At 40.0% G+C, this 16360-nt stretch overlaps 1 protein-coding gene across 3 annotated transcripts in view; it reads left to right on the top strand.

The window, feature by feature from the left end:
- The window catches only part of SETD2 (SET domain containing 2, histone lysine methyltransferase), a 107145-nt gene that overhangs the window by 72832 nt on the left and 17953 nt on the right, over window positions 1-16360 (top strand). For all 3 annotated transcript variants that reach the window (XR_004960178.1, XM_036267207.1, XM_036267209.1), the window contains 3 exons: window positions 4218-4266; window positions 8745-8928; window positions 13492-14161. Coding sequence is in view for 2 of the 3 variants with exons in the window: in XM_036267207.1 (XP_036123100.1) it covers window positions 4218-4266; window positions 8745-8928; window positions 13492-14161 (903 nt within the window). In the remaining variant the exon portion in view is untranslated. The remainder of the gene's footprint in view (window positions 1-4217; window positions 4267-8744; window positions 8929-13491; window positions 14162-16360) is intronic.

Genomic DNA, 16360 nt, shown 5'->3' with positions numbered 1-16360 from the left:
TGCAATTTTGAATATATGTAGAGAGAAACATCTGTAACAAAACTAAGTAAATTAATTTAAAAATATATGTAGAGGATCAAGTTGGTAACTAAGTGCTTATATATATATATATATTTTTTTTCTTTATTGGTTTTAGAGAAGAAGGGAGAGGGGGAGAGAGACAGAAACATTGATGAGAGAGAACATTGACTGGCCACCTCCTGCATTACCCCCACTGGGGATTGGGCCCACAACCCTGGCATGTACCCCGACCTGGAATCGAATGGGTGACCTCCTGGTGCTTGGGTCGACACTCAACCAGTGAGCCACACCATCCGGGCTTAGATAGATATTTGATAGAACTTGTTTTCTGTGGTGTTAAGCACACACTAATAGTCAGTTGCTCTCAGCCACTTGTCATCCATTTTGTGAACATCAGAATACATATTCTACTTAACAGTTGCTGTAGACTTTGAATGAAATTAAGATATCTTTGAACCCTGGCAGGTGTGATTTAGTTGGTTGAAATTGTCCCATGCACCGAAAGGTTGCTGGTTCAATTCCCCTTCAGGGTACATGCCCAAGTTGCGAGTTTGATACCTGGTCAGAGTGTGTACAGGAGACAACTGATTGATGTTTCTCTCTCTCTCTCTCCCCCTCCCTCCCTCCCTCTCTCTCCCTCCCTCCCTCTCTCCCTCTGCCTTACTCTCTGTCTTTTAAAAAATCAATTATGCCATGTTTGGTTTTGTTCAGTGGTTAGAGCATTGGCCTGCGGACCAAAGGGTCTTGGGTTTTTGTTTTTTTAATTTTTTTTTCTTTTATCCTCATCCAAGGACATTTTTTCATTTTTTGTTCAGATAGAATGGGAGGGGGAGAGAGACAGAGAAACATCTGACGTGAAAGGACATATCGAGTGGTTGCCACCCGCACGACCCAACCAGGGCTAGGGACAAACTGCAACCAAGGTATGTGCCCTTAGCGGGAACCAAACCCAGGTCTCTCTGGACTGCAGGCCAACACTAACCGCTGAGCCAAACTGGCCAGGGCAAGGTCTCGGGTTTGATTCCTGGTCAAAGGCACATACCTGGATTGCAGATTCAATCCCTGACCTCAGTAAGGGTTGTTCAGGGGGCAACAAATCAATGTATCTCTCTTACATTGATGTTTCTCTCTCTCTCCTCACCCCTCTGTCCCTTCCACCCTTTCTAAAAATCAGTGGAAAAATATCCTCAGGTGAGGCTTAACAAAACAAAAAAATCACTGAAAATATTTTTTTTAAAAAAGAATATATTTTTAGGAAGTGTTTCCTCTGGTAGTTAATGGCCACCACAGAATGGGTCCCCAACTTGAGATCTGTGTAATAAATTACTATAAATGTTTGTAATGAATACTTGTACCTTATGTTAAAAGAAGCTAAATAGGTTAAGATTGTATAATTCTTATCAACACAGACATCTCTTAATGTTATCTGTTCTACTCACCCTTCATGAATAAACATGTTATCTTTTGGAGTGCCTAGGTTTTCAGAATGCCTATTTTTTTCCCAATAGTGTGGGTAGGTGTTGATGAGTGGCTTTATTACTTTTTTCTAAGTTTGGTAACCCCTGTGAGAAGCAGACAGGAGGAATCAGACAGTGTCAGCTGTCCTTCCTGTCTTTATCCCTGATTCAGTATTGCAGATAGACACTGACAGCTGGACAACTCCAGGCATCCTGCAGAGGAGCAGATTGGAATGTATCCTCTCTCCAAGCAAAAGCAGCCCAAGAGGAGGCCCAGATGGCTCTGAGCTGAGGATAGGCATGCATATGCATAGTTCCTTCTCTCAAATTCTCCCTTGTGAGTAGTGAGTGAGGGCTATTAAAAGAAGCCAGTGGTTCTTAACCTTCTCTGGGCATTCAGAATCATCTGGGGAGCTTCTTAAATATACAGATGCCTGGGATCCATGATCATAGTTTTAGAGTCAATAAAAGTTTCCTAGAATGGTCTAATTGTGCAGCCAGAGTTGGGAATCACAGCTCTAGTGGGAAGTCCTACATGGGAAAGAAAATCCAGGAGGTGGTGGACAAAGCTACTACATTTATGCATAAGTCCCCCAAATGGTACTTCTTTCTAAATTAATGATGTTAGCCATATTCTGTGTCATCTAGTACAGAAGATAAAAAGCGATCTGTCCTGCTCTGGCAGGTTTGGCTCAGCAGTTAGAGCATCAGCCTGCGACTGGAGAGTCCCGGGTTCGGTTCCCGCTAAGGACACGTACCTTGGTTGCAGTTTGTCCCCGACCCCGGGTAGGGTTGTGTGGGTGGCAACCAGTTGATGTGTGTCTCTCACATCGATGTTTCTCTTTCTCTCTTCCCCCCTCTCTTCCTCTCGCTCTATCTGATGGTAAATGCAAAAACTGTCCTCGGGTGAGGATTTAAAAAAAAAGTGATCTGTCCCTAGCTGGTGTGGCTCGGGTTAGAGTGTCAGCCTGTGCACTGAAGGGTTGCAGGTTCAATTCTCGGGCAAGGGCACCTACCTGGGTTGCAGGTTACCTACCCCATTTGGGGCTTGTGTAGGAGACAACCAATTGATGTTTCTCACATCAAAGTCCACCCCCCCCCCTTCCACTCTCTTTCTAAAAAATGATCAATGGAAAAAATATCCTTGGGTGAAGATTAACAACAACAAAAAAGTGATCTGGAGTCAGATCATCTGATAGCATCATAATCTTGGTCAGGTTGCTTCAGCTTTTTTAAGTAATTTTTTTCCACTTGTAAAATAGAGGTGAGATAATAGTACTTCATAGAGTTGTTTTGAAATTCAAATAATATAACGTATTGAAGAGCTTAGCATGATACCTGACACAGGGTAAGTGCACGTTTAATTATAACAATGCTCAACTTTATTAGATAATTTATCAGCATGCATGGAGTATTGAAGTCTTTTTTTTTAAGTACTTTTTTTTTAATCCTCACCTGAGGATATTTTTCATTTATTTTCAGATAGAATGGGAGGAGGGAGGGAGAGAAAGAGAAAGAGAGAAACATTGATGTGAGAGAGACACATCAATTGGCTGCCTCCTGCACGCCCCTTACTAGGGATCAAGGCCACAACCCGGGCATGTTCCCTGACCAGGAATCAAACCAGGACCTCTCAGTCTATGGGATGATGCTCAATGGACAGAGCCACACCAGCCAGGCCACATTTGTCATTTTTAATGGCAACCTAATATTACATCTTGACCTCTCCTCGATTGTGTGTCATGTGGGCTATTTCTCATTTTCTACAAATTTTGCTAGAATCAACAATTATGTTGGAAGAGGAGTTCTTTGATTTTTTTTTTTTAAGAGTACAATTTCTTGAAAAGGATTATTAGGTCATATAGATATATTTAATATTATGAGATTACTCTAAAGGGAAGATATCATATGATGTACCATTGAGAATGTGTGGGTTTGCCATTTGCCCACTTAACAAGGTGACTTGTAGGAAGTGTTGTGCCAGAGAGCTACTTGATGGACCAGAACAGCAGACTGTCAGGGAACAGAACTTGTTCTAGGCCTTAGATTCATGCATCAAGAAAGATACCCCGAGGCCTAAAAACACACTTTACGTATCTCAAAAATAATTTTGCTGTAGTATTAGATGCTATTTCAAGAGCAACAGTGATTTAATGTTTCTTTCCTTTTTTTAAAAAATGACAACAATATGAAAGTAGATACTACATTTGGCCATTAGCCATATTGGTTTTGCATTTATAGAAAAATATGCTGAATAGCAGAAATTGTCTTTACATGTAATTTTTCTGAAGTTTTTTTTTTTTTTATATAGCTGAGTTACTACGAAACTTTTCTTTAAGTAGTGGTGATGAGTAAGATGTTAGAATTATTCTTATGCATAAGGAACTATAACTGACTTAATTTTATAGGTAGAAAGTATACAGAAATGATCAGGAAGTGTGCTTATGCCAAAATTATAATGCCTAGTTACTTAGTCTGCTATTTGACTAATGAGATCATATAGGCCTTATAGATGTTAAAATGTATTTACTTGTGCTATATATTTTTACTTGTTTTTAAGGGACCAAGATATATTGTTTTTTAAAGCCAGATATAAGTTAAGTTTTAGAAAATAACTAAATACTAGCCTGTGTCTTCCCATTTCTTTGTTGCCATGTGAAATTACGCAGCTTCAAAGCAGTCACCGCTTCCAATCCACACTAATAACCCTTCTTTTGGTGTATTTTTTTTTTTTTGCAGGAGGTATATCGAATTCCAAAGAAAAGTCAAACTGAAAAGGAGAATACAAGTAGGTATTGAGAGATATCCTGTGTATGTAGCTTTACAAATATTCTTTTAGAAATATGCAGAGTTAACTGATAAGAACTCGAGCTATTTTGTTTTTGAAACCAGAAAATATGTAATTAGATAAATGAAATATTTGGTGTTAAGGTTTATAATCTTCTATTTTTATGCTTTCTTAGTGAATTTTTGCCAAAGGCGATGTCTCTTTATATTTAGTATCTTCTTCCAATGATTTGTTCTAGAGCAGACATTCTTTTTTTTTTTTATCCTCACCCGAGGACATTCTTCCATTTCTTGTTCGAGTGGGAGGGAGGGAGAGAAACATCCACGCGAAAGGGACACATTGAGTGGTTGCCACCCACACAACCCAACTGGGGACGGGGACAAACTGCAACCGAGGCACATGCCCCCAGCGGGAACCGAACCTGGGTCTCTCTGACTGCAGGCCGACACTCTAACTGCTGAGCCAAACCGGCCAGGGACTTTTTTTAAAATCTTTGCGGGAGGACACTTTTTCATATATCTTCAGATAGAGTGGAAGGGAGGGAGGGAGGGAGATAGAGAAACATCCATGTGAGAGGGACACATTGAGTGGTTGCCTCTGCACAACCCTGACCAGGACTGGGGATGAACCACAATTGAGGTACATGCCCTTGACTGGACTCAAACCTGCGACTCATGGGTCCATGAGCTGATGTTCTAACCACTGAGCGAAACCAACCAGGGCTAGAGCAGACATTCTTAAACGTGTACTCCTAGAGGTCTGTGGCTTTACCTGTAGATGTTTCTATACAAAATTCTTTGTGTATATTCATTTTTCTGGGGAAAATTCAGAACTTTCAGAGTCTCAGAGAGTCAGTGACTCCTCAAAAGGTTAAGAATCATTGTTACAAAACAGATAATAGGGAGGCCTTGGTGGTCTAGTTTATGGATTTTCAACATACTCTTTTACAGATTAAAAGAACTGGAGATCAATTATGTTGGTCTCTTTAGCCCCTCCAGCACTGACCTAGTATAAGTAGAGTGAAAGAGGCAGTGTGTTCATGTTTTGAAATTTTTCTTTATTTTTGACATGAAGAGCTTTCTATGATCTTTTTGTTGTTAATCCTCACCTAAGGATAATCTGTCTCCCCATTGATTTTTAGAGATAGTAGGAGAGAGAGAAACAGCGATCTGAAAGACACATCAATTGGTTGCCTCCTGCATGGAACCTGCAATCCAGGTACATGCCCTTGACCAGGAATCGAACCTGTGAGCATTCAGTGAGTGGACCAATGTGCTAACCACTGAGCAACACCAGCCAGGGCAAGCTTTTTATAATCTTAAATATTAGATTGGCTAAATAATCATAATGGTTAAAGACCTATGGGGTGTCATTTGTGTCACTGTTGTATCTTTTGGATATGTTTAATTCTGATTTAATCTCTTCATAGATATCCTACTTAGGGCTGCAAGGAATTCTTCCCATAAGAAACAAAGCAGAGTTGGGCAGTACTGGTTGACAAAACCAGTGACATCACTGTAGAGTTGATCATCCGAGGCTAGTTTCTCTGGGCCCACTGAGTTGAAATTATTAGCAGGAGACTCAAAGCTTAAATACCATTGAGGTTTTCCCCCAATATTTTGCAAATATCTAATCTAATGTGGCCCTCTGAGAGATGATACATGGCATTTGTCTATAATGGACCATTATAATTTCTTTCAGGAAGCAGACTTTTGTGTGCCAACTTTAGTCTCCTTTACATATGGACTCCCCTCTCCAGTCTTAGTCTCAGGCTTTTTAGTTACAGAAATGCTTATAATTCAAGCCTGGCTTTATTACCTCTCAATGTCAAGCACTTAAAAAGCTCTTTAGAACTTTTAAAATTTGTAAGAATTGTGAAATACTTTGGGAATTATGTAGTCTAGCTTCACTCTCATTTTATATGAGAAAATCAGCCTGAATAAATGAAATGATTTCTCTGCCTCACGTACTCTAAGACACAGAGTCAGATCCTAAACTGTTGGTGTGGTGTCTTTTCTTTTTTTTTTAATCCTCACCCGAGGACATTTTTCCATTTTTTGTTCAGATAGAGTGGGAGGGAGAGAGAGAGAAACATTGACGTGAAAGGGACACATTGAGTGGCTGCCACCCATACGACCAACCAGGGCAGTTTGCCGGGGACAAACTGCAACCGAGGTACGCGCCCTTAGCGGGAACCGAACCCAGGTCTCTCTGGACCGCAGGCCGACGCTCTAACCGCTGAGCCAAACCGGCCAGGGCGTGATGTCTTTTCTTATTTTACCAGGATATAGTAAAGAAATAGCCACATTTTAAGGAAATTAACACCAGGGCAAGGAACCTGGGTTTGTAGGTGGAAATATAGTAGTCATGGGTAGATACAGATGAAACTAGATAATAGTACTTCACTGAAGGATGTGCTGATACCTATGAGCTGGAACAGTGTTTTAATTATACAACATTTTCTATCAGTATATGGTATCGATACCTTCTGTTAGCTTCTCACTGACAAATGCCACACAGGCTGTTAATTAGTAACTGTTTTGCAAATAAGTGTAGTTTCTGGCCAACTGAAAGGAGAACTTCAGAATGCCATGTGCAAACCTAACCCTATGGCTAGGGAAAAAACAACTGATAACACATTTTTCAGGGATGAGAAAAAGAACAGCCAGTTAACATTTGTTGAGACACTGCTTTGTACTGTGAGAGAGATTTTATAAGAAATTCTGTCCTCAAGAAAAGAGCAATCTAATTCATCAGGGAGTAGTACTAACATACACAAAGCAACAGCGTATAATACCATTGAGTTTGCCCCGTGGCCACTGGTGTGTCTACCGGTGTGGCTCAGTGGTTGACTGTCGACCCATGCACCAAGAGGTTGCTGGTTCAATTCCCGGTCGGGGGCACATGCCTAGTTGTGGGCCCGATCCCTAGTGGGGGGCATGTAGGAGGCGGCAGATTGATGTTCTCTCTCATCGATATTTCTGTCTTTCCCTCTCCCCTTTTCTCTCTCTAAAACGTCAGTAATGAAAAAAAAAAACCATTTAGTTTATTTTAAAATGTTCAGTGGTGGAATTTAGATTTCTCAGGGAGATGAGAAACTAGGAGGCAAAATCAGTGAAAAGTAGTATTTAGAGCAGCTTTGGGGGCAGTGACAATAGAATTGGGTGAGGATAACGCGAGTAATAACCATTTTAGGTTAAGAGAACCTTGTGGCCCTGGCCGGTTTGGCTCAGCGGTTAGAGCGTCGACCTGCGGTCCTGAGAGACCCAGGTTCGGTTTCCGCTAAGGGCGCGTACCTCGGTTGCAGTTTGTCCCCGGCCCTGGTTGGTCGTGCGGGTGGCAGCCACTCGATGTGTTCCTTTCACATCGATGTTTCTCTCTCTCTCTCTGTTCCTCTCTCTCCCTCCCACTCTACCTGAACAAAAAAAATGGGAAAATGTCCTCGGGTGAGGATAAAAAAAAAAAAAGAGAGAACCTTGTGGGTAGTAGTATCATCTTTCAATAGGAAGCTGGTGTTCTTTTTTTGAAGATGTAGTTCTCTGGCTTTTTTTTTTTTTTTACAGCTGTGTTGGAAATATTTTTCTTTTGAAATTGTTGTTCATTAAAAGTTGTCTACAAATTGAACTACCTTAGAAGGTTACATTCTGTTTACTTAGTAAATTGAACTGTACTAGTTTGTTAAATTTTACAGTCATTCACTTTGGAGGAAGTTGTAAATAAACACTCACCCTTCTTGAGTACAGAAGCAGTAAAAATTCTTTTATTGGTAACAAAATAAAAGTTGTCGCCCTGGTCAGTTTGGCTCAGCGGTTAGAGCGTCCACCCACGGACCAGATAGTCCCGGGTTCAGTTGTCACTAAGGGCGTGTACCTCAGTTGCAGTTTATCCCCCACCCTGGTTGGGTTGTGTGAATGGCAGCCACTTGATGTGTCTCTCTCACATCGATGTTTCTCTCTCTCTTCTTCCCTTTCTTCCTCCCGCTCTGTCTGAAGATAAATGCAAAAAATGTCTTTAGGTGAGGATAAAAATAATAATAAAAAATAAAGGTTGTCTAATCACCCCCCCCCCCTTTTAATGAAAGAGACATTTCCTGTTGAGGTTTTTATGTCAGGCTGCTCTTCTCTAAATTGTAAATATGCAGAGTTACAGGGGCAGTAGAAGGCTTTTACATTTTGAACTGACAAGCAGACTGCCTTGCTAAAGGTAATGGGAATATCTTGCATGCTGTGTTCCACAGAACTTGTTAAAAACATCGAAGACTTAGGCTGACACTTCGGTGGGGAAAGATAGAAACGGGCATTCACAGAAGAGGTAGAGTGCACTCACAAGACCTTGTGTCTCATCCAAATTCAGGATGGACCTGCAGGAGGAGTCCATAGATCCATTTGTTGGATAGAAATTTTATTATACAGTTGATGCACTAACATGATGGAGAAAAGTCTACCAAGTAAAAATTTTTTAAAACCCTTTTCCCTCAGTAACGGAACGAGGAAGGGATGCTGTTGGCTTCAGAGATCAAACAGCTGCCCCAAAGACTCCTAACAGGTCAAGAGAGAGAGACCCAGACAAGCAAGCTCAAAATAAAGAGAAAAGGAAACGAAGGGGCTCCCTCTCGCCACCTTCTTCTGCCTATGAGCGAGGAACAAAAAGGCCAGATGATAGGTAAGTGGCTTGTTTGAGTGTTCTCTTTTCTGAGCAAGTCAAAAAGTGCTCAAGTCACATCTGATTTGGGACACTGAGGGCTTTTGGGATAAGCATATTTTCTTGATGAGTGAGTATAAAACTTTACCAGTAAATATTGAGACAGTCACTTTTGTTATTAATATTAGCTATGAAGACTAATAGATTTTCAGTACTTGAATGGTTTCTACTTGATAACATTTAAATAATATTTGAGGAGCCAAAGATTTGTTCTTTAAAGGGGCATGGGGGTTGATGGGAGATAACTCCTCAAAGATAATGGTAATTCTTCCAAAGTCAGAATTTTGTTTTCTAGTGACTCTTGTGCCATACCAGTCAAATGCTGATTGATTTCTGTGTCAAAGGCTTTGTCATGCTAATAAGGGGAAAGGCCACATAATCACCCACTAGGGACTAGAAAACATTAATTTCCTAGAAGTTCCTTTTTTATTTTCTTTATCTTCACCAGAGAATATTTTTCCATTGATTTTTTTAGATAGAGTGCAAGGGAGGGAGGGAGAGACAGACAGACAGACACATTTATTGGTTGCTTCCACCAGGATCCTGACTGGGGCTGGGGATGAACCTGCAACCCAGGTACGTACCCTCGATTGGGATTCGAACCCATGACCCTTCTGTCTGAGGGCCGATGCTTTAACCACTAAGCCAAACCAGCCAGGGGCCCTAGAAGTTCTTTTTAATTTTTAATTTACATTTATATAGCAGTTGTCAGAATTTTTAATTGTGGGCTGTCTGGGTGTGTAATAGTAACTCATGGTGATTTTAATTTGTGTTCTCCTAATTACTAAATAGATTGAATATCTTATTATATATTTATTGACCATTTCTATTTCCTCTTCTGTGAAATATCTTTATATGTGTTATTCATTTATTATTTGTCTTTTTGAGTTTTAGGAGTTTTTTATATACTACATTCTAAATATAATTACGTTTTGGTGATAATTTTTGCAAGTATTTTTTCCTCCCCCAGTTTATGGCTTGTGTTTGGCTCATTTTGTATCATTTGTATATCTTTTGGTATACAGAATTTGTTGATTATGGTTTAATTGAATATATTCTATGTATTGTATGTTTCCTTAATGGCTAGTGCTAACTGTGTTTTAAGTTCTTTCCTACCCTTTAGGTGGTATTTTTTGTTTTTGTTTTTAAAGAGATTTGGATTCTTAATTCATTGGGAATTTTTATATATGTTGTAAGGTAGGAATCTGGTTTTGTTTTTTACATAAGTGAATACCCAATTGTCGCAGCTTTATTTGCTTGAAAGTCCATCCTTTCTCCACTAACTTGCAGTGCAGCCTCTCTCTAAGTTTTCATATATGGGAGGATCTGTTTCTGATCTTGTAATGTATTGTCTTGATAGCAAGTAGGGCACATCTCTACTTGATTTTCTGGATGTCATGTCTTTTCTCAGACTTGTTCCTCCTTAGAATCTGCTTGCCAGGTTTTTTCCACTCCCTTTACCCTCTCAGAGACAATTCTAAGGAGACTTGACATCTTTAAATTGTTTAGTATTTCTATTTCTGTATTCATATTGCATATTTGAATAGTCTCTGTCTAGTTAGGTCTTCTTTAATATTTTTAATAAAGATAAAATTATTCATTAATCTCTTTAATTATTTACAATTTTCTCCAGAAAGTCTTATGTATCTTACAGTCTATTTATTTCTGAGAACCTTAATTTTTGTTACATTTTCACTTTGTTGCTGGTGTGTAGATATGCAGTTGACTTTTGTATATTGATTTCATGTTTGGCAGCCATATAAAACTCTTATTAATTTCAAGAGTGTAGGGCTTTTAGCTACTAGCTCTGTGCTGTCATGGCCCCAACATCAAGATCTTGAACTTAGAGGGCAAACTTCTTGTAGATGAATTGAAGCAGGAAGTTATCAGTACCAAAAGCAAGGCAGAGCCATCTCAGTGCACCTCTCTGGTCTGGTCTGCTGATGACCAGGCTGTCTTTTCCTGCTACATGGACAGTGGTGTGAGTGTGGCAGGTGATAATCAGCACCTGCTAGAAATATATGGCAGAGCTTTAGAAATAAAAAAACCTCTTTTTGGGGGGGAGCGCAAAAAACAAGTATCAGATTTTTAGCCTTTCTTTCTCTTTGTCACCACCAGTCCATATCATATGAATTTCTTTATTTTTCTTTTCTAATCCTTATGCCTTGTTTTTGTTATTTTGCTAACAATGCTGCCAATACATTTTTTATCTTGGTATGTATGTATCTATGTATGTATGATTAATCCTCACCAGAGGACTTTTTTCCATTGATTTTCAGAGAGAGTGGAAAAGGGATGGAGAGAGAGAGACACATCAGTTGGTTGCTTCCGCATGACCCAGACCCCAACTGGGGCCAGGGATTGAACCTGCAACCCAGGTACATGCCCTTGACTGGGGATCTAACCTGAAGACCCTTTGGTCCTCGGGCTGACACTCTAAACACTGAGCCACACTGGCTAGGACTATCTTGGTATTGATTTTTAAACATGTTTTTATTTTCTTCCCTTTTTTTTTTTAGGTTTATTATCATTATTATTTTAATTTCTTAATTGGAATAATTAGGATTCTTAGTTCATTAATTTTTAGCATTCTTCTTTTGTAGTTGGTGTTGGATAACTCCAGCAGTCTCAGCATTCTTCATAGGTCTTTTCCTCTCATTTGTTTATATGTATATAATTTTATAATTATATGTAACTTTATTTTTTAAATGAAATTCTATTCCTTAGAGCTTGACCTGTGGGGATTAATTGAGACCTGAATTTAAGGTACTCTCTTTTATAGACTATTTGCATTTGTTTCTGCCAGGCAGCTAAAGACAACACCACCTCACTAACACTTTAATTTTTTTTTTTTATTATTCTAGAGAGAGAGATAGAAACATCGATGAGAGAGAACATCTGTTGGCTGACTCCTGCATGCCCCCCACTGGGATTGGGCCCATACCTGGGCATGTGCCCTGACCCAGAATCGAACCAGCAACCTCTTGGTGCATGGGTTGATGCTCAACTACCAAGCCACACTGACCAGGAGAGGTTTTTAAAGCATATATTTTTTGTTTTTGTTTTGTTTTTAAATTTTCTCTTTATTGATTATGGAGAGGGAAAGAGAGATAGAAACATCATTGAGAAAGAACATCGATTGGCTGCCTCCTGCATGCCCCCCACTGGGCATTGGGTCCACAACCTAGGCATGTGCCCTGACTGGGAATTGAACCGGCAACCTCTTGGTGCATGGGTCAATGCTCAACCACTGAGCCACACCGGCCGGGCTTTTGTTGTTTGGATAAATGTTATGCCCTTATCTATGAAGCTCTTATTAGATATTTCTTTTCAACAAAACATCTTGAAATAAGTTGTCATTTAAAAATTTTTTGCCAAGACCATTTTCTCAGAAATTTGATTTTGACTATAGAACTTCATAAAAAAATCTTTTATGTCCTCAATTCTCTTTTTTGTTATGAGATTGTTAGGGCTGATGGTCTCTTGTAGGCTTGCTGAGAATACTTGTCAAAACTATCAAAACGGCCCTGGCCAGTTTGGCTCAGCGGTTAGAGCGTTGGCCTGCGGTCCGGAGAGACCCGGGTTTGGTTCCCGCTAAGGGCACATACTGCAGTTTGTCCCCGGCCCTGGTTGGTTGTGTGGGTGGCAGCCACTCGATGTGTCCCTTCACATCGATGTTTCTCTCTCTCTCTCCCTCCCACTCTATCTGTACGAAAAATGGAAAAATATCTTCTGGTGAGGATAAAAACAAACAAACAAACAAACAAAAAACTATCAAAACGTTCCCTGGCTGGTTTGGCTCAATGGTTAGAGCGTTGGCCTGCGGTTAGAGAGTCCCAGGTTCGGTTTCTGCTAAGGGCACGTACCTAGGTTGCAGTTTGTCCCCAGCCCCTGTTGGAGTTGTGTGTGTGGCAGCCACTCGATGTGTCTCTCTTGCATTGATGTTTCTCTCTCTCTCCCTCTCTCCCTCCCACTCTGTCTGACAATAAATGCAAAAATGTCCTCAGGTGAGGATAATAAATTTAAAAAAACTATCACAAGGTATGAGGCTTAGCAATAAGATATTATACTTGGTATTGCACAGATAGAGTATATAACTCTCCATGCTTTCATATGTGCAGGCTCATCCTTTGCTGATATTTGTTATAAATGTGTGTGGCCAGGCATACGTTAAATTCTGTAGTTTCTATTAGTGTATTTTGGTTTGTTTTAATTTCAGAATTTGTACTTATAGATCTGTCCCCAACTCTAAAGAAGAATCTACTTAGGATGTTATATGTATCTTTAATTTGAAATGGTAGAATCTTAGAATATGATAATTCTTTTCATCTAGATGTCTATTCCCTTGGGCTTCTCTTCTGTTTGCAAGACTCCTTAAGTAATTTTGAGTGTGATTTTTAACCAGTGCCAAATTGGAGTTGTTGTAGTTAATGATTAGTATTGAGTGACATAACACTTATTACTGCTTTTATTCTATAATTTAGGGAACAACTTTTTGTGATGCTCTTATCGTTTTTCTTCTAGATATGATACACCAACTTCTAAAAAGAAAGTACGAAAAGACCGTAATAAACTTTCTACAGAGGAGCGTCGTAAGTTGTTTGAGCAAGAGGTCGCTCAGCGGGAGGCTCAGAAACAACAGCAGCAGATGCAGAACCTGGGAATGACATCTCCACTGCCCTATGACTCTCTTGGCTACAATGCCTCTCATCATCCCTTTGCTGGCTACCCACCAGGTTATCCCATGCAGGCCTACGTGGATCCCAGCAACCCCAATGCTGGAAAGGTGCTCCTCCCCACACCCAGCATGGACCCTGTGTGTTCCCCTGCTCCTTATGATCATTCTCAGCCCTTGGTAGGACATTCTACAGAACCTCTTGCTGCCCCTCCACCTGTGCCAGTGGTGCCACATGTGACAGCCCCTGTGGAAGTTTCCAGTTCACAGTATGTGGCCCAAAGTGATGGTGTGGTACACCAAGACTCCAGCGTCACTGTCTTGCCAGTGCCGGCCCCAGGCCCAGTCCAGGGACAGAATTATGGTGTTTGGGATTCAAACCAACAGTCTGTCAGTGTACAGCAGCAGTATTCTAGTCCTGCACAATCTCAACCGACCATATATTATCAAGGACAGACTTGTCCAACTGTCTATGGTGTGACATCACCCTATTCACAAACAACTCCACCAATTGTACAGGTAAGCTAATTTTGGAACCTTTCTTGTCGTTTTTTTTTTTTTCTTTTTATTGATTTTAGAGAGAGAGGAAGGGAGAGGGAGAGAGAGAGAGAAACGTCGATGAGAGAGAACATCAATTAGCCACTTTCTGCATGCCCCCCACTGGGGATTGGGCCCACAACCTGGGCATGTGCCCTGACCAGGAATTGAACTGGCTACCTCTTGGTGCATGGGTCGAGGCTCAACCACTGAGCCACACTGGCCAGGCCCTTTCTTGTCTTTTTACAATTTGTTTATGGGATGTTAAGTCTGATGCAATGGGGAAGTCCGGCTATTTATCACTTTTATATATTGATCAGTACTAGTTATATATTTCATAACAAATTACTCTAAAACTTAGCCACTTAACGACAACAAGTAATTGTAGTTTCTGTGGGTCATGGATTCAGAAACAGCTTGGCAGCATGATTATGGCTCAGTATCGCTCTTGAAATTACATTAACCAGGGCTGTAGTCTTCTGAAGACTAGACAAGGGACAAAAGAGTCACTTTCAAGCTCACCTACATCATTGTTAACTGACCGGGTTCCTTACTGCCACATGGACCTCTCAGTAGGGCTGCTTACAGCATGCTAGCTGGCCTACCTCAAAGTAAATAAGAGAGAAAGAGAGAATGACTTTTGGATTACTCCTCTCCTTTTTGCTTATAGGCAGTGAATTATATACAATTTATTTTTCTATATCCCTACAAAGAAGAACCCTCTGTCATGATAATTGAGGTAGGACATGGCTTGCCCTTTCTTCTTGACCCATCTTGTATATTATTTCTTATAACCCTATATGTTTATCATCAAGAAGTTTGCCAGAGTGACTCTGATGCACTTAGTCTAAGGATATTACAATGGTTGGAAATAGTAATGTTAAGTTTAAAAACTAAGAGTGTACTTATTTTATATTTCAAGATGTATTTTTTATGTTTTTAATTGTGTTTTTTTTTTTCTATAAAACAAGGCAATACGTTTTAAGCTTTAAAATTAAAAGAAGAATGTATAAAGCATCATCCTGAACCATATTCCCATTTCTCTCTCACCCATCACTCTTCATCATCCCTAAAGGTGAAATGTGGATGGCAGAGACTCCCAGGGATGTTTCCTGCACACATTACTTAGTGTTGATCAGTAATGTTTACTTCCGTTAGTATTTTTGTGCTGAAGCTATATCAAAATTTTGTTCAAAAAGTCTTGACAAAGTGTCCTGCTTTAATTCCTAAAACCTTAACTGTATTGATTCCTTTCATTTTTTATGATCTCTTTAACTATGATTATATATTTTTATACATTTGTAATCTTAAAGACTTCAAGTTTTTTATGCCATTTTTTCTACTTAACATAATTCTTAACCACTTTTCTAAACTCTGTATTTTTGTATGTGCATGCATTTTTACACATACATACATGCATATACATGTACATTTTATTTTTATTTTTTTAGTTTTTATCACCCAAGGACATTTTTTCATGTTTTGTTCAGATGGAGTGGGAGGGAGAGAGAGAGAGAGAGAAACATCTATGTGAAAGGGACACATCGAGTGGCTGCCACCCGCACAACCAACCAGGACCAGGGACAAACTGCAACCGAGGTACGCGCCCTTAGCGGAAACTGAACCCGGGTCTCTGGACCGCAGGCTGACGCTCTAACTGCTGAGCCAAACAGGCCAGGGCTACATGTACAATGTACATGTATAAGATCTTGTTTGCGTATAAGGTCTTTTTTGTTTGTTTGTTTGGTTAATCCTCACTTAGGGATATTTTTCCATTTGTTTATTATTTTAGAGAGAGTAGAAGGGGTGGGGAGAGAGAGACACACATCCATATGAGAGAGACACATTGATTGGTTGCCTCCTGTACAACCCCGACTGGGGCTGGAAAATGAACCCACGACCCTTTGGTCTGCGGGCAGATGCTCTAACCACTGAGAAACCGGCCCGGGCTATCAGGTCATTTTAAATCTGTTTTTTTGAGAATAGTCATTTAAGTTGATAGTTTCTTTTCATAATTATAAATAACACTGCACTATACATTCTTAGTTTTGTTGACATTAGTGAGCTGTGAAATGCAGCTAGTTAAAGTCATCTGTCTTTGTGTGACCTAAAGATCTGACCCCTTGAGGTCTGTGTCATTCAAGCCTAGTATTAACCATAACAAGATGGGCTACTGAGTTT

The sequence above is a fragment of the Molossus molossus genome, unplaced genomic scaffold (genome assembly GCF_014108415.1).
Source record: "Molossus molossus isolate mMolMol1 unplaced genomic scaffold, mMolMol1.p scaffold_m16_p_18, whole genome shotgun sequence".
NCBI lineage: Eukaryota > Metazoa > Chordata > Mammalia > Chiroptera > Molossidae > Molossus > Molossus molossus.
Note: the sequence above shows the minus strand (reverse complement) of the source record. Positions and strands in the feature narration are given on the sequence as shown.